Here is a 19,463-nt window from a genome sequence, read left to right on the forward strand (position 1 = left end):
TTACCTTTTTGAGCTTCAAATTGGTGGCATTATTGCAATATTTGTACCAGACCGATTTGAGAATGGATGCGAAAGGTGTGACCCCAATCCCTGCTCCCACTAACATCACCACCTCATAGCTGAACACATCTTCGCTGGCTGTGCCAAAGGGCCCATCCACCGCTATCCTGAATGGAAGTGGGAAGGAGACAGTTACAGAGATATCTTGCTTCACAGTAAGATGGAGCACCCATTATTCCTGGAGAGGTGTAATGTGTCAATTCCAACTGGGGTAACGTTATCTATGAGGCACTTTCTTCTATGAAATGCATTTCAAATAATGAATTTAAGACCAACATTGGGGTTGGAAGTAAGACAAGGGGAATGTTTTGCTACTTGAAAACATTTGGTAGTACCCCACAGGTATTTTTCATCTTTCTGTCTTCAATCTCCTTCTTTTTTGTGAATTGTATTAATGGATTCAATTTGTAAAATTTTGTTTGGAACTTTTACATTTATCTTGATTATGGATACATCTGTATTTTTCTTGTAGTCTTTGGTCCTCAATCTTCTTAACACAACACAACACAAACACATTCACATGTTACACTTTAAATTTTTACTGACATTGTATATTGAAGTGAGAATTTTCTATATCATAGTATCTTGTAGATTTAATATCCCCACTTTTCATTTACCTATTCATTGAGCTATTCAACATACTTTTCTTCAGCATCTACTAATTCCTGGTACCAAGTATGTAGGGAGGAGGATGCAAAGCAAACAATATGTGACATTTACTCCCAATCAAATGATGTCAATTAAAATTTAAGAATATCTTGGTTAAAAAAGTAAACAGAACTTGGCCTCAACCCTTACATATTTAAAGGAATTTGAGAGTATGCATTACTAATATGAATAATGATCTAAGATCTAGGAGTTTTATATTTCACATAAGAGTTATAAAAATATGCATAAACTCCTCCCAGGTGCAATAGAAGGAACACAGAGAAAGCTACCTATATTCTTATAACCTCTGTGTTTTGCTTCTTTTGCTTTCTTTCTTTCTTTTTTTTTTGTACTGGGGATCGAACTTGGGTCCTTGCACTTGTGAGGCAGGCGGCAGAACCACTGAGCTAAATCCCCGGCCTTTTTTTTTTTTTTTTTTGAGATAGGGTCTCACTATGTAGTTCAGGCTGGCCTCAAACTCACAGTGAGCCTTCTGCCTCAGTCTCTCGAGTGCTGGGATTACAGGCATGCACCAGCACACCTGGAAACCTCTGTGTTTTGTGATTCAGGTTATAGTATAATGAGATATGGGGGAAGAGGAGCTAATTAGTACCTTTTTCCTGAACGCATATACCTTTGTAATATGTGCTTTGTACTCACTTGGGTAGTTTCCAGGCGTCTTGAAACTCCTGCTTATCACAGCCACAAGCATTGAAGAGCCCCTCTGTCCAGTCTCCAACAATGCGGATATGGATGCTGAAAAAATCTTCCTCAGGGGCGGAGGTCAGTGTGAAAGGGTGCCACTCCAGCTTAGACACCTTGGGACACTTGACAAAAATGTACTGTCCCACTTCCATCTTGAATCCTTTTTTCTTCATCTGTAGCTCAATGGTTTTGAAAGGGTGAGTGACCACCTATGAAATAAAACATTTTTAGGAAAGACCTTTTCCCCAAATATTTGCCTTTGCAGTGTTCATGTGGATAAAAGGCTGTGCCAAGATGCCCCTCCCAGGTCTCTATTTCAGGGCCAATGTAGAAGGTCCTCCAGCAGATGTGTGTGTCACTGAGAATTGCCAGTTGTAGTCTATAGTCAGTGATGGTATAACAAAGGAACACAAAATCTGGGTATGCTTCCCTGTAGGATCAGCTGAGGCTGAAATTGCAACTACATTGTGGATCAGGGTTAGCTTTTCTTTCTATCCAATTTCGCTTTCTTACTTTCTGTATAGGTTCAGCTCCTAAGAACATGTCCACATAAGCTTCTTGCACACAATTGTCTGTCTCAGAGTCTTTACCAGGGAATCCAACCTAAGTTATCAGCCTACTGTGATTTTTTTTCTCTCAGAAGTCAAGGAAGTTGTGAAAAAGAGAAAAAAGTGAATTTCTTGCTCAGCCAGCCTATCTTCCCAGAGGCTAAGATAAAGCCTTGGAAGATGGACAGAAGAAAGGGATCCTATTACCTACTTGTATAGCTACAGACCTTAAACCAAGCCAACTATTGTGTCTGTCCTTATCTTGAGTCATGAGTGCAATCTGCTTGATTTCATGCATTTTTTTCTACAGTTTTCCTCATTCATTTATGTCTCCCCAAGACAGGTCCTATTTGCCCATTGCTAACTTCATTATCCACATACCTAAATGTCCATAGCAGCCTTACTCAAAATGACAAAAATAAGGAAACAACCCATGCATCCATCAAATAGTAAGTGGCTAAATATCTTTAAAATAGCTGGCTCTGAATCGGGTGCCATGGCACATGCCTATAATCCAAGCACTCAGAAGGCAGGAGGCAGGAGGATCATTGTGAGTTCCAGGTCAGCCTGGGTTGCACAGTGAGTTCAAGACCAGCCTGAACTACACAGTGAGACCCTGTCTCAAAAAAAAATATATAATAAAATAGAACATAATAAAGAGCAACACAGAAAGGAATGTACCATTTTTGTCAAAGAGATATCTACAATTTAATGTCCATCAACAGATGAATGGGTAAAGAAAATGTGGTACATATGCACAGTGGAATACTGTTCAGCATAAAAGGGTAAAATCTGGTCTTTTACAACAACACGGATTAATTTGGAGGATGTTAAATTAAGGGAAATAAGTAAAACATAAAAGAACAAATACTGCATGATTGTATTCATATTTGGAATCTAAAAAATCTGATCTTGTAGAAGTTGAGAGGAGAATGGTGATTACCAGAGGTTGAGGAAAGCAGGGGTAGGGATGGATGTGGTTAGTAAGTACTAAATTACAGTGAGATAAAAGGAATAAGTTCTGATGTTCTGTTGCATACAGTAGGGTGATTTTGGATAAAAATAATGCATTGTACATTTCAAAACTGCTAAGAGAGGATTTTGAATGATCTCATCACAATGAAAGTATAGCTGTTTGAGGTGAAGGATATGTATAATACCTTGATTTGATCTTTTCACAAATCATGATCAATCAAAACTCTACGTTGTATTTTATAAATATGTACAATTATGTATCTATAAAAATAAAATAAAACTAAGCTAAGGAGAAGTACTATACTATTTCTTTGATGATTCCAAAGATGTCTAGAAAAACTTAGCGTATAGCTGAAGAAAAACCAAGGGACACACACGCGCGCACACACACACACACAGGAAAGAAAAAAATCAATAGCAGCCTTTTAATGTTGACTAATATTTCTGATCTTTTCTTTTCAAGAGTGGAGAGTTGTGGGAAGTCAGGAAATTGTTTTAATAAAAGTTGCTGGCTGTTAGTGTAGCTCAGTGGAAAAGCATGTGCTTAGCATGGGAGAAGCCTGGTTTTGATCCCTAGCACCATCTAAAAAAGTATCAAATATTTTTAAAATTTGTGGTATAAATGCATCTTATATAATAAGGCAGTGACCAACTTCCTTTATACTCTGAATGAAAGTAGAAAATTATGTTGAAAGTAGTTTAACATGTTGCAAGTTTGTGTAGTGAAAACATCTTTTTACCATATTTCAATTCCACTACAAGCACAAACAGGACTCAATTAAATAAGAATTCCTAGTAGACAACATTCTTATTGTGATATTTTTGGTTACTGTCTTGTTTTTGATATTTGTTTGTATAAAAAGAAAATGAATATTTTCTTCACAGAAAGACAAATTTTCCCTACAAGTATGTTCAAGATAAATACTTGCCTGGTTTAGACTTCTCTTATCTGGTAAGGGGAATTTTATGGAAGCTCATTTTGCTGACCTATGGGGTTCTCCTATAATACAATATAAACAACATAAAAGAAGAAGTATTGTGGTTTCCTATATTGAAGACTTCAGTACCACCAAGACTAGCTTTAAAATGACTCTCCATAGATGTCAAATGAAGAAAAGACAGGGTGGAGGACAGAAGGAATTTGTGTGTTTAGTGAAAATAATCCATAGTAGGGTTTTGTTAAATACTTTTTGAATTGAGTTGAATTGAACTAAATTTTTGTTAGATAAAAATTCTTGCTTGGTATTTTCTGAAACCATAGCAAGGAATTACCATTGATACTTGTTTAACTATTTTGTGATGAAAAAAAATAGAAGAGTAGAGGAAAGGCCACTGTAGATTTGAAGTTAAAAGATGAAATTTGAGGTGCAGCTTGTTATTAACTTGCTTAGGACTTTAAGCGCTTCAGGCTCTGATATTTTATGGTTACAGATAAAGCACAGAAAAGGAAGAAAATCATGTAGGAAACTATTTCAACCTCAATCTGATCTATCCTGGGTTCCTTGCTTCTTTTGGCATCTGAATATTCTGATTCACTTCTTTTCCTTCTCTATTTGGTAATGAACCTAATAAGGTCTCTGTGCCTCTCTCCACACAGGGGAGATTTATGTACACAAAGCACTTGGCTTCATCTTCAGACAGAGGGTAGTACCTTCTAGTGTCCCCAAAAGCCCAACAATTTGATTATTGAGTTAAGTATTTGGAAATAAACTGCAGATCTTCTCTTTACTTTACATTTACTCAAAAGAACCTGGGAGAAAGGCAGTTCTGACCAGCGGCAAAGACTTTTTTTAGATTCTTCCCTTCTAGAGTTAGGCACTGACTACTAGTAGTAATTCCTGAACCAACCAGTACCTTGGTGATGACAACCTTCTGTTGAGATCGCCAAAACCGGACCAACCTCTCACAGAGATACAGGAACATGGGACCTACTATCCATTTCCAAGTCTGTAATGAGAGCAAAAATGAAAATGAGATTTGTTAAGGGTAATTAGTAAAGGATTCTGAGGAAGAGAAAATTGTACAAGTAAGGTTAATCTTTGTAGATTTGCTTAAATATTTGACATTGATAAGTAAATATCTTCTAGAACAGAATGTATGAAAATAAGTATCTGAAATTATGATAAATTGTTGATCCAGTAAAAGTGAATATTCGCCTTAGCTACATTGGGGAACTATATCTGCAGTATGAAACTATCCAAAGAGGAACTACCTACAAGATTTCCTCTCAGTGTCACAACTGCAGTTGCAATAATCCTACACTAGAGGAAGGTTGGTTTCAGAATTAGTATTTCTCTAAAGGATTGCATTTCAGCAACATGATATTTTTTAATGCAACATTGCAATTGCTTTATCTCAACCATGGAGTCAGAGATTAATCTTTTGCAAGATGACAAATTTTGTGCAAGAGTTTACCTGTTTCTTCAATATTCTGGTAATTTCCAGGAGCTACACAACACATTTGCTGAATGAGAACAAACTCAAAGATTTTTAGACTTCTGTTTATGCCCCTCTTGACAGAATATGCAGTGTTTCAGAAGACTGGAATTACTCTGTAGCATTGTTGACTATATAAAAATATTTAGGCCAAATTGATCAACGCTGAGGCTCTGCTAATTGGATTTCTAGTTTAATGCCTGAAGTAACAAAAAATTTTAGAAGGCAATGTCATTTAAAATATGGCTTTCAGAATGAATTCCATGGGGGAAAAAGCCAGGGAGTGTTTCTCATAGTCTTACATATGATGTTTCTATTAAATTATGCTTTTTAGTTTTAGTAAACAAATTTCTGGATGTTTAGAGCACTTGAATGCCCAAATCTCCAGGCAAAGCTGAACAATATCTGCACCAGAAGACGAGAATGTTCTGCTGCTAGATTTCATTTTTATGGAACAAGTATTTATGCCATTGAATGGAGCCAGATTTTGGCATTGCCTCCAATATACCTAGATATTTGAAGTTCCTTTGAAGTAGATGCCTGTTAAGGTAGTAGTACTCTGATTCTAGCTGTCATTGAGGAAAAATGCCTTCCCCAGTCCTTAAGAGGATTGGAAGAACAATTCCTTTTTTGTGGTGTTGAGGATGAAACCCAGGGTCTTAAACAAGGTCTCCTTCCTTTTAGCCTTTTATTCATGTCTAATGTATGAGTGGGGGCCAGTTCACTAATGTGTATAATTGCTTTCATTTGTGAACAAGGATGCTCAGAGATGTTAAAACTTCATAGCATACTGTGTTTAGAAGAAGGGTACTCCCATGCCAAGAGACTAGAAAAGAAGAAAGAAGAAAATGGGGTGATAAATTTACCTTTATGTCATAACATGTGTAAGGAAAAAATAATAAGCCTGCTGAGAAACCCATCAAAATGTTGATTTTTGGCTAGTTTTACATCAATGGCTAGAACAATAACCAATAAAATGTATAGCCTTCCAATGGAGGAAAAGATATAAAGATTACAGGACTCATTTGTCACAGAGTAGAGATACTGAGCAAAAATAAAATGGAGTTCTTCAGAACTTATAGGAGAAAGAAAATATTTCACCCTTTATCACCCTTGTTATACTCCCACCCTATCATGAGGTGCCATTGGGTATTTGTGTCAACCTGGCTGTCTAGTCTCCTTCTTGCCCAATAGACTGGATCTTCCAGTGCCTTAAAGCAGCTGAATGTGATATCTCATCAATCTTCTTCCCAATTTTGAAAGCTATATAGAAAAGTCTTAACTTCTGGACACCTGAAGAGGCCCCTAGCTGCTTATAAGTGATTTATCTGAGCTATCTAACTCAGCTAAGGATGGAATCCCTAAGTGTCCCACTAAAAATCATTAACTGGTGTGATGGTGGTATTTCCATCCAGAAGAAAAGGGATGAAACTTCTTGAACCCAAACAGCATTTTTCAAGATATTGATTTCTCAAGTTTTATATCAGTACATTGAAAGCAGACAAATGTAAAGTTTATTTTTCAAAAAATTATTCTAGTCAATAAGTATTATAGAAAAAAGTAAACACTCATAACATCCTAGAAGTTCCATGACATTTGTAATGGACAACTCCATGACATTTGTACGATTCCTAGACATAGTTTGAAGGTTGCCAGTAATAAAATTTTAATAGCAACAGTGAATTTTACATACCATAGGAGGGTTCCCAGAAAACTTTGGGACTGGGCAGTTCTCTATTTTTCCCCACTGTGAGATATTTTGATTACATATGGTTATATTGTGTGCTTTCAAACTCTGTGTAGTCTGCCCACGTACAATTTTTCTGAAAGAAAAAAAAAAGTTTAGCTTATTTACTAGCAACAAACTAAGCTGTCTGTGTTTCTTATATTCTTAGCTTTTTTCTTTTTTCCCCATGCTGAGGATCAAATCTAGGGCCTCACACATACTAGGAAAGCACCCTACCACTTAGCTATGCCTCTAGTCCTGATTCTGGGCATATTTATGTACCTTAATGTAAATCCTGTGTTTTTCACTTAAAAGTTATAGCTTATCCTCCCCCTTGAATAGATTAGAGGAAGAGAAAGAAAACATGTGATCTTGAGCATTAGAAAAAATATGTACAGTGGCATATCTACATATAACAAACAAAATAGAAAAAATGCAATTTAACAGGGTGACTACTAGTCCACACATTGCCTTTGTGCAAATTAGAAAAAAGACTCCCCTCTATAGGGACAGTCTTGCAGGTAAAGACTTGATCAGCAGAGTGTGGGCTACCTTCCCTCTTGTTGGTTGGTCATCCTTGAATAGTGGGCAACTCATGTAGTCATACAAAGTGACCTTGAGACTTAGGTAAAGTGCTTTATTTGTGGGTTCAAAAATTGTCTAAATTAAGCAAAGAGGCTGAAATCTGTTTGACAAGACTTAACCTTATGGGGATTATGGCATTCTCATAGATATCAGCACTGATAGTGTGTACCTTGCAATTGCTTAAAGCTCATTCACTTCAATAAACATTAATTGAGCAACTGCTAAAATATAAAGCAATGCTTAGTTTAATGATGATGAAGAAAAGGAGGCACATAGCTAAGTAAGTAATGTCCTTGACTTCAGCCCTCAAAGAACACAATTGATAAATTCCTCAGAATATAAAAGAAAAAGAGACATAGACATCCCTTTGTAAAAGTCTGTTTTTGAGAACTATAATTTATCATGTTATTTAGTATGTTCTTAAAATTTTTCAATTTAAGGTCATTAACCACCCTTTTCTATCCCTAGGTCTTCGCGAAGAGACCATGTATTGAGCACCTATTATAGCTAAGCCTGAGGAAATTAACACAAATTATCTCAGTTAGTGCTCATACCAAGCCTGCAAGACAAGTATTACTACCCCCATGTTACAGGAGGGTTAATAACATAAAGCAGAATATGTTGGTGAAAACAATTCTGTTTTGAGAAACATAGTTTTGGGCTGAAATTTCATCTCTTAGTAGTTTGGTGAACTTGGGAAAATTATTTAAACCTTTTGAAACTCAGTTTCTTTAGCTGTAAAATAGATATAATAATACCTCATTAAAAATTTATTTTAGTAATCAATTGCCATGATGTATCAAAAATGTCAGATACAAGGCAAGGGTCCAAAAATGGTAACTTTGACATTGTTGATTACCAAGTTCACATGGGGAATAAATGACAGACTTGAAGTCTGGAAGCCTGGATTTTCATCTCAGTTCAGCTGTCACCTAGCCAGGAGACTGTGAGCAATCACCTCACCCGGGTAAGCAGCAGGATTTCTTCAAATGGAGAATGGGGTGAATGAATATCTGCTCCAAGGGAAGATGGAGATCTATTAGTGTTGGGATTACTAAACTAGGGAGGGGAAGAAATTCCTTCCCTTCTCTAGGATTTTCTGCAGCTGGATTATGACTAAATTCCATTTAAAGATACTCATACTGATTTCTCAGCGCTTAGAGAGAGTTTGTCAGGGGTCAGAGTCAAGAGGAAGGTTAAGAATGTATGCAGAGTTTTCCCAAGACTGCTACTCTACACACTTTCCCTTTTCACACTCAAATTTTGGACCCCAGGCCTGCCTTGGCTTGAAGCAGGATGTTTGAGGCTTGAGCATCTAAGCCCCCCACCATTACTTTCTTGGAACCCTATAACCACCAGTGAACTTCCCTGGGCCTTCTTTTGTGGGCAGGTGGTGTGAAAAAGTAGAAAAGGAAACCTTGTATTAAAGAAGATTCCTGCCAAGCACACATCCACACACTTTGTGCCTCTGTTAGTATTTGTCACAGACTGCTTTAGGCCACCTGTGCTTAAGGCCACTTCCAGCTGGACATGGCTTGGCCTACATATTTTACAATTTTTATTTTCAGGTTCTTGGTCTAAAATTAATATCCCCAGGCAGTGGGGATGATGAGAGTATTGAGATATTTTGGGGACTGAGAGAAACATTTCATATCAACTTCTTAGCACAAATCCTGACAGAACAAGTGCTCAATAGAAGTTAGCTGTTATCGTTATTGTATTACAATGCTTGAAGGCAATCCCCAGGTAGGTAGTTTTCCTGATAGTATTCCCTGAGATAGTGCCTGAGATAGTCCTCAATTTCAGTAGGTTAGTGAATCATTACTCCCCCAGTTCGAGAGTTTGGCTAATTCACTAGTGATTAAGCCACAAGAGACAGCATTATGGACATATAAGATCCTACCAGTGCTCTCAATATGTTCTCTACACTTGGAAAGATAGACTTTGGTACATTTTTCAAGCTTGTTATAAATAACTGCACTATGAATAGCAATTAGTTGGGTGCAAGAAACCAAAAGTGTTGCTGACTGGTTTCTATTGGAATGACTTCTGCTGTCCATTCACATTTCTTCGGCAGACAAGCTAACCACACACAAGGAAGGAAGTCACTGTGCCTCTGTAGAGCACCCTGCCTAGAAATTAAAGGACATAAAGCCTTTGGCTTCCAAGTTAAAAACTCACTCAGCTCCATGGATGGCAAGACCGATGAAGAAGATCACAAAGAGATGGTGTGTGTACCAAAACACTTCAAAGTAAGACCTCCGGATGGTTTTTGTGGAGGAGGTGATAATTAATATGAGGCAAAGTGTGATAACAATTCCAGTGATTCCTGCCAACCGAGTCACAGCCACATATAGGCCTCCTTCAGGGTTCTGTAAAATAAAAATACACATACACACAAGTGTACATTAGTGTAGGTTCTCAAACACAGGCTGCATATTTAGAGTGTCCAGTGCACAGAGCAAAAGCATTTTCATCACTCCTTTGAATAATCCTAATCATCCCTCACAGAGAGATATAGATACAGAATAGATATTTCTAAATTTTAAAGTGTTTTACCTGGTTGAGGAGTCATAGAAAATAGGAATTAATACACTTAGATACTTCTAAAGGAGTATCAAACAGGAAATCATCAACTAAAAGATGTCTTGATAGTGTCTAAAGCTCTTTCTCCCTTTGATTTGGAAAGGACCACAGTGCTTAGTTTCCAAATATGTTCTGGGAATGCCAAATGTCTTAGGCTGGGTTTCCCAAGAACTGACTATAAGACAAAGATTCATGAACAAGTAATTTAAAAAGAATGTGCTCTCTGCAAAAGAAACCACCAACAGAGCTAAGAGACAACCTACATTCAGACCCCCCAAATTCAAAGGCCCAATTCAAAAATGGAGATCTGAAATGAATAAACATTTCTCAGAACAAGAAGTAAAAGCAGCAAATAAATATATGAAAAAATGTTCAACATCACTGGTCATTCGAGAGATGCAGATGAAAACAACACTGAGAGTTCACCTCACCCCACAAAGAATGGCTGCTATCAAGAAATCAACCAGTAACAAATGCTGGCGGGGGTGTGGGGAAAGAGGAACCCTTCTCCTTTGTTGGTGGGAGTGCAGGCTGGTGCAACCACTGTGGAAGTCAGTATGGAGATACCTCAAAGGACTAGGACTAGAGGTTCCATTTGACCCAGCTATTCCCCTGCTGGGTATCTTCCCAAATGAATTAAAAGAATCATACCACAGAGATATATGTGCACCCATGTTTATAGCAGCACAGTTTGTAATAGCTAAAGCTTGGAAACAGCCCAAGTGCCCATCAACTGGAAACTGGATAAAGAAGATGTGTTTTTTTCTTTAATAAAATGGAGTACTACTCAGCCATAAAGAATGAGAAATTAGAGTCATTTATAGCTAAATGGATGCATATTGAGGCCATACTCTTAAGTGAAATAAATAAGAAACACTTGTGTCAATACCAAATAGTTTCTCTAGTATGAGAAACTGAAAGCATAAATAAGGGTTAAAATGATTAAAATGAATAATTGATAATTTGAAATAGGAAGAAAAGTCCAAAGGTGTAGGGGTGATGGGAGGGGAAGTGGAAAGGAAAGAAGGGAAAGGAAAAATTTTGAGAAAAGAAAAAAAATGGAAATGAAGCCTATGTAAATAGGTAAGGGTGGAGCGGGTGAAGGGCGCACAGGTAATGGGGAAAAAATAAGAACCAAGATAGATCATGTACAGGAACAAGCACCCAATGACAAATATAAACATATTGTATACCTAAAATGTACCAATAAAAGAACTTAAGAATAAAAAAAAAATGTGCTCTGAGAGAAACTGGTAAGGGAATGAAGAATAGAACAGGAAAAAGGTCAAAGCCAAGCAACTAGATGATCTCAGACAAAATCTCACAGGGGATAGCTACAGCTTGATTCTTCAGGGGAGTAGAGTTTATTCAGACTTTAGGAGAAGATGCTGGGCTTTCATGGCCTACACTCATCCGTTGTCTGGGAGAGCTAAACCATCCAGGCCCTTTCAGCTCTGAGCCTGTGTGCAAAGGGGTGCTAATTAGCCCCAGGATAGTCTTTGGAAGAAGAAATACAAGGTACAGGGTATAGATCATGGAAAATGAAAGCACTCTCTATATATTTTGGCAAACAATAAGAAATGTAAAGAAAAATAATTGAGAATATTATAGGAAAATAATTCATTTTTTGTTGTTATTTAATTCTGTCCCTAAGTAGATCAGGCAAATTTTTCTCATGTCAATTCAAGAATAATAATTTTGGCAAAATTAAGAGTCTTCTGTTGTGATCTTTCCTCGATAAAAGGAAATGTGTTTGAATGCTAGGGTGATTTAACCATCTTTGGAAGACATTGTGCATGTGAAAATGGCTTGGAGCGTCTTCAGGAAGCTTTAACAACTACTGGGATGGAAGAAATCCTTGCCTTTGAATACCCTCATGGCTGCTCCTTAGGAATTGCTGAGTTACTCCCAGTGCACCAAGAAATGACCATTAGCAGACACCAGTCACTCCTCAGTTGTTGCAGGTAAGAAAGAATAAAAGCCGACAACTGTCGGCCTGTGGCTGGCCTGACACTAACACCTGGGCAGGATGTTCCCAAATTCACATAAGTAATTTCATAGAACACAAACATCAGATGAAGTTACTTTGTGACTGTGATGGATGAGATAAAAAGAAAACTGTTCTGATCATATCTGAGGCCAGACAAAAATGTGATTATTATTTCTTTACTTATTACAAATTTAGCTCCAGTTTGTTCCTTTTGCCCCCTAGAAAAAATTAAGATAGTAATCCCAGAACTATTTCTAGTCTTTTCTTTTAACAGCTTAGGGAATGGCTGATTTGGGAAATGAGAGGCTTACCTTGATTCTTTTTCGAGCAAAATTGAGATAATCTTCATTCTCTTTGTCTCCAATATCAGAGAGTGCTATTGAATAAGGATCAGAATTGTTGACTCGAGCATCCACACACCACTCCACATTGAATAGATGTGCAATAGTATGAATGGCTAAAGAGAGCAGAGAAGAGAAAGAAAGAGGGTGAAAAGTAATCATAAATTTATTATAATGTGGATTCTGGGTACAGCAGGCACAGGGAGACATAAGGATGGCTAAGGATGCTTATAAACAAGACCTGGATCAGACAGGCAAGATGATTCTATACCAGGTCCTTCCTGTTTGTGTTATTGTGAAGAAATCACTTATCCTCGCTGGTCTTGGTTTTCTCATTTGTAAAATGAAGATGTTCAGTTATATACTCCTAAAGATCCAACCAAGGTCTAAGATTCTACAAAATAACCCCAGTCTCTGAGGAATTTAGATATGTTCTCATTCTCTCTTTCTCTCTCTCCCTAAAATATTTGTGTCAAGAAAAGTCTTCTATAATATATGCCTAATGGTTGGCCCATTCACTTGACTCTGAAATTACCTCCAGAGATGATAAATGTGACTGAATTGACACAAACTAGTGACCATCTCTTTAAAAATCAAATAGCATTCTTTATTTCACAGTCATTTACCCAGGGGTTACTGGGTGCAGGCACTGTTAATATTTTTCCATTACTTAATACTTATACTCAGAGATGTAGGTACAATTAAAATCAGATCACCTTACAGTTGAAGAAACTGGAGCATAGATTACATTAAAATCTTGCTCCTGGTCATTAAGCTAGGAAACAACAGAGATAGGAATCAAGTAGAGTTTGGCATACAAGTCTGTGTTCTTAACCAGTATACTATAATACTTACCAATAGGATTATATCATACATTTCTATGTAATTATTTCATTTGCCACAACTCAAAAAACTTGGGTGATGCGGTAGGAAAAGAGGAACCCAGGTAAGCACCTGTCCACTAAACCTATTTTACTCAAGTTAGGGCTGAATTCCTTAAGGCAGATTAAAGCTTGCTGTGTTCATTATCATGCGTGTCTATTGTCTGGCACATAAATTATCTATTAAGTGAGTCAGTGAAGATTGGCTAAGGGTCCTAGACACATTACTTCTTGCACTGACATTACCACCCTAATAATTATAATAACAAATAATGTTATGCATACAGGTACCTATTATATGTATATACATGATAATAAAATCATATTAATATTGAAGATGTTTGTCTGATAAGGGCTTTCTTAATAGATCTCCAATTAATGGCTGATGTTCCTACAGATTTACTGCAAAAAAATGTACAAGACTACATGTTCAGCCAAGCAATTTTCCAGAATGAGTAGAAGTTATCATAGGAGGACTAACAAATATTTTTCATACTAAAAAAGATGGGAAAGAGTGAAGACACCATGATTGACTTTTCTTATGGCATATTGCCATTTTTACAGGGGAGATCCTCGGATGATAAAAACTTTAAGAAGCAAGGGAATAAATCCTAGTATTGGGATAACAGAAATACTTTTGAACAGAAACAGAACACATTAAAAAAACACACAACATATATGACCACAACAAAATCGACCTGTAAAGGTTGATATCTTACATATAGATATATAATAGAGGGCACTCTGGTTTTTCTTCACAATTTCAATGGTTTTAATAAGCTTACCGGTGTGAAGTGCTATCATCCATGCCACCATTTTATGAAAAGTGAGGTTCCTATCCAGTTGTCTTCGAATTCTTGTTGAGCAGCACTTTGGGTTCAGGGGAAAAGAATTGAATAGAAATTGTTAATAAGAAGGCTTTCTGTGTGTCAGATATTTTTACATATCATCTCATTTAATTTTCATGACCACCCCACAAACGTTATCCTTCCATGCATCTGATAGATGAGGAAACTGAGCCTGGAGAAATGTAGTTATCTTTCCCAGGACAAATAGCTAATGAATGACATAGCCAGCTCAATTAGTGTGTTTCTTGTTCTCATAACAGTAACATGAAATTTCACCTGGATTCCCTTGCTTATCTGTATGAAAATGTGAATTTGGACAGAAAAGATAGCTAACCATATAGTCTCTAATGCGAGTTAATTCATTCAATAAACAGAGGATTTAGAAACTAATAAAAATAAGCTTGCACTCACATGCCTGAGTCTAGTGGGGGAACAGACAACTGAACAGTTCAAGAACAAGTGAATAGTTCTCCAACAACAGTAATCTAGGACATACACACTCGGAGAGGTAAAAGAAGAATCCACTTGCCCATGTTTGTCAGAGATATCACAAAGGAGGTCAATGACCAAATAATAATACACTACTAGCAAGAATAACAACAACATTCACTAAGAACTTGTGCAAGGAACAGATTTAAATGTTTTACATGCACTGGCTCATTTAATTCTTACACCAATTCTATTGTGGAGGTACCATTATCATCCCTACATAACAAGTAAGGAAACAAAGGCATAGAATGATTACCTTGTCTTGGATCCCACAACCAACAAGAAGCAGAGATGGGATTTAAACCCAGGCCATCTGATAAGGGAGTTTTTATCAATATTCTAATATTTTATACCTTCTATGTTTAACTTGACATTAAAAGTAGTATTTTGACCCATATTATAGTGTGTTTTTCCCACCTTCCTAGAAAGTAGCCAATTGCTGGCCCTGGCTGCTTTGTTTCAGTTTTGTTTTGTTTTGTTTTGCTTTGTTTTGTTTTTTTGAGACAGAGCCTCCCTTTGTAGTTCAGGCTGGCCTTGAGCTCATTATGTAGACCAGGCTGGCCTAGAACTTGCAGTGATCCTCCTGCTTCAGGCTCCCAAGTTCTGGGATTACAGGCCTGTACCATTATCTCTGACTTTTGCTTCAGAATTTAAATGTACTACCACAGAGCCTCAGAAGACTTTAAGAAGAGTACAGTTAAGTATCAAAAAATCTTAGATATTTTAAATATTTGGTTCTAAACATTATATTCAATTTCAATAAGAGGGCATTGAGTATTTGGCTTACTTATTTTTAATAAAATACTTTGTATTTTATACAAAAATATAATTGTATGGAAAATTGTTCTTATTTTACTATTTCTCAGTTAGCCACACCTAGGGTGGGCAGGCTGTTTAAACCATGAGATCTGATTCTTGGAATTGCAGAAATACTAGTAAGGAAGACTCTGAGGATTCCAAAAGAGGAGAAAAAGAGTTAGACACTATTATGGATCCTATGACCCAGGTAGTTTACCCATAATCATTACTTCATGTAATGCAATGAAATAATTATTATTGTCTTCATTGTATAGATACAGAATTTAAATCTGTATCTAAAATCTCACATTGGCTCAGATCCAAGTCTATTTGTCTGTAAATGATTCATGCACTTTTCTGTCCTAACAAATGCAAGGAGGTAGTCACTATTATTTTACGTGACTAAAAATCTAAAACAAGCATTTAAGTTTAAGTACTCTATCTGAAAGGTGATCACAAATAGAGGGTGGGATGAGTAAGGCCTGGAAGGAAACCAATGAAGAGTGTATTACCATGCTGTCTACCATTAATCATATAATAATCAGCTCAATCCCACCAGGGATCACTGAGAAACTAAAGTACTTGTCCCAAAAGGTTATTCTAGATTTGGTTTGTCTGTTTGTTTGTTGATGTTTGGTCTTGATCTAAGCAGTTAAGAAGTTTAGTTGTCCATTTAACAAATCCATCCATCATTGGCTGAGGGCTGCTCCCAGGCATAGACTTGCTGGCATTTTAGGCCCACACCAGGAGAGTGCTAAAGGAAAATCCCCAGGGACAGAATGGTGTGTGCAATAGGTAGCTGCCCCATGTATTGGAACTGCCAAGGATTAGGGAATATGGCAGAACACTGACACATTGGCTACGATTCTGTTTACCAGGGGAGTTGAGTGGTAGTTCAAGCCCTCAGAAGAAGGATTTCCTGTTTGAAATAACTTTATGTCTGGTCATCATTTTTTAATGTTATCTTTTGTGCTTATTTCAAGTGCTGAGAGTTGTTTTAGCCCTTTGTATTCTTTACAATTTTAAAGAAATATCTTTTTCCTATTTCCAAGTTGTCATAGTTTCTAAGAATCCTTGTGATAGGCAGATTCTAGGATAACCTACAATGACGTTATGTAATCTTCTCCCCTTGGGTTTGGATGGGACCTGTGAAATGATGAGAATTCAATTTTGTGATTCTGCTACATTATATGACAAAAGGAATTTTACAGAAGTGATTACAGTTCCAAGTTCTGGGTGAGCCTGACCCAGTTACATAAGCTCATTAAATCTAGGTCCAGAAGTCCAAGGTGGAAAGACTTAGGGATTTCAAACATACAAAAAAAATTGTATGTGTTGTTTTCAGCTTGAAGATGGAGGGAGACAGATGACAGAAAATGGAGGGACCTCTAGGATCTAAGAATCGTTCCTAGATGATGGCCAGCAAAGAAACAGAGACATCAGGCCTAGCAAGTGCAATGAAATAAATTCTGCCAAGAAGAAGGAGCTTGGAAGAGGATTTTTACCCAGAGTTTCCAGATGAGAACTCATCCGGAAGACACTTGATTTAAAGTCTCATGATATCCTGAGCAGAGAAGCCAGCCACAGGGTGCTGGGCTTCTGACCTATAGTACTGTCAGCTCATGCATGAAAGTTGTTTTAAGCCACTGAATTTGTGGTAATTTGTTTATAACTAATATAGTCCTTACTGGAGTGCTGAAACCAGATTGGATTTCTAAGATTCAGAGAAAAGGGCATTAGTAAGGTTAGAAAACAGTACTGAATTACATGTGAGTACAAGTTTTGTCTTCAAATATACCTATGTCAGGTTCCCAGTCCTGTGACTCAGCTGTGTGCCATTGAACAATGCACTCAGACTCCAGTATCCTCACCCGTATAATTATTGTAGGTCTTCCCTTGAGCAGTGTTTAATAGGTATTTGATGTTATTTTGTATCATTATTAACTTTCTACCTAGTATGGCTTAGCTCCCCATCAAGAGGACAAAGATCCTATATGAAAATTCACAGGCTCTTGCATAATAAATTTGAAGAAAATGAACATGGCTTTGTTGTAGTCCCTACATTATTTCCATAGTCTTACCTTTTTCTGTTTTTTTCATATTTAAAATTTTATTTTAGTTTATCATGTATTAGTACATGAGTGAAGTACATAATGCTTACATTTTTTGTGTGGAGTTAGTACATGTACATTTTAATTCTTTTTTCCATCCTCTTTCCTTCCCTCTCTACCCCCATCTCTTGATTTTCCTTTTGTATGATACATGTTTGCAGTACATAATGATCACATTTCTTTTATGGACTTGGTACATGTACATAATACACCTCAGTTCTTATTTTCATCTTTCCCCTTTCTTTTCTCCCCTCTCCTTCCAACTCTTGATCTCCTTCCCCCATCTTTATCACTATCATTAACACATGTGATAAAAAATGTAAGACAATAGATGCTGATGTTCTTTAACAACTTTTGGAGCAAACCCTTAGAGAAAATAAGCTGAATGCTGGAACAATGGAGAGATGTGATTGAGAAATACAATTTCCATTCAGCAATACTCTATTTTATCTTAACAGGTAATTTTTGAAATGCTAATATGAAACACATTTAATTAAATGGAAAAAAACAGGTGCTACTAGCTACTACTGGGCCAGTGGAATGAGTCCCATCAGAGCACTAATCCTTACTTGTTCCTAGATAACTTCTTTGTCATCAGGAACAGTGGACAAATACAAAGAAAAGCCACAAGTCATGCTGAAACTGGGTTTTTAAGAAAAAGATCTTCTCACTATTTCCTGAAAAGGGGGCAAGGCGACCAGTTGATAGGTGGGAAGGAAGGGCTTTACTGTCTTTGATTGTCCAGGACCTTTCTGTTCCTCTTTACCATTCAGATATCAATTCTATGCTTTGGGTCACTTCTGAATTATTGCCAGCCACTTACCAATTACCTAAGCTGCCATTGTGTCCCATAGTTTCCTCACTGATTGAACTACCCTTTGTTTTCTACCATTGACTTCTAAAGGGAAATTTCTCTGTTACTGTCACCAAGAGCCTTGCCCAACTTCAACAAAGTATCATTCCAATGCAAGGGACATTATTGAGACACTGTGGCAAATTTCTATGCTCTATTGAAACCACGAATTTCAAAAAATGAGAAGTTGAAATAAAAAGAAGTGTGTATTTAATGGGTTGTAACATGAGCTTCTGTAGTTCTATTATATATACACTTGGTCTTGCCACACACACCATATTAATATATATCTGAAGTAGGTATTTATATACAAGTTGGAGGAAATGGCAAAAGCTTCTACAGAACTCAGGTAAAGAAGCCAATCATGATATCCACACGTTGTGGCAGTATAATATGCAATAAATATAAAAAACACCATTTCACAGCATTGCTTATAATTTTGAAGTCATATATTTATTCTCTATCTCTTCCAGAAGATTCTAAGCTCCTTAAGCTTGTGACCCATCCATTCTTATTCTTTACTTATCACATATCCTCAGTGCTTAGCACATGGATGACACACAAATATGTATTAGCTTTCAATTAACTAATTAACAGACTTAATCAGCATACTTTTACTAAAAGTATATTCATTTTTTTTTGCAGTGCTGGAAATTGAACTCAAAGGCTTGTGCATGCTGGGCAAGTGCTCGACCTTTGATCTGGAGTGGCATATTTGTTCTTATATTTGCAGTATTTGACCTATTTTTCAGCTAAAAAATCTATTAGAAAGTCTAAGAGACTCACTCTAGGAGGACAAATGGTGACAGAGAGAGCCATAATGAGATCTTCTGACTCTCAAAAATTAACAAATAAGACCTCACCCTTTCACCTTGTTGTTTCT

General features: G+C 36.9%; 1 protein-coding gene across 1 annotated transcript in view; it reads right to left on the minus strand.

The window, feature by feature from the left end:
* Cybb (cytochrome b-245 beta chain) overlaps nucleotides 1-19,463 on the minus strand; it is a 33,847-nt gene that overhangs the window by 7,812 nt on the left and 6,572 nt on the right. The window contains exons 4-10 of the mRNA XM_004850034.4: nucleotides 14,267-14,351; nucleotides 12,571-12,716; nucleotides 9,865-10,055; nucleotides 7,066-7,195; nucleotides 4,791-4,883; nucleotides 1,369-1,622; nucleotides 5-167 (exon numbers count right to left, since the gene is read on the minus strand). Of these exons, the coding sequence (XP_004850091.1) occupies nucleotides 5-167; nucleotides 1,369-1,622; nucleotides 4,791-4,883; nucleotides 7,066-7,195; nucleotides 9,865-10,055; nucleotides 12,571-12,716; nucleotides 14,267-14,351 (1,062 nt within the window). The remainder of the gene's footprint in view (nucleotides 1-4; nucleotides 168-1,368; nucleotides 1,623-4,790; nucleotides 4,884-7,065; nucleotides 7,196-9,864; nucleotides 10,056-12,570; nucleotides 12,717-14,266; nucleotides 14,352-19,463) is intronic.

The sequence above is a fragment of the Heterocephalus glaber genome, unplaced genomic scaffold, assembly GCF_053883595.1.
Source record: "Heterocephalus glaber isolate CG9 unplaced genomic scaffold, H.glaber_assembly_v1.0 deba00001547, whole genome shotgun sequence".
Classification (NCBI taxonomy): Eukaryota; Metazoa; Chordata; class Mammalia; order Rodentia; family Bathyergidae; genus Heterocephalus; species Heterocephalus glaber.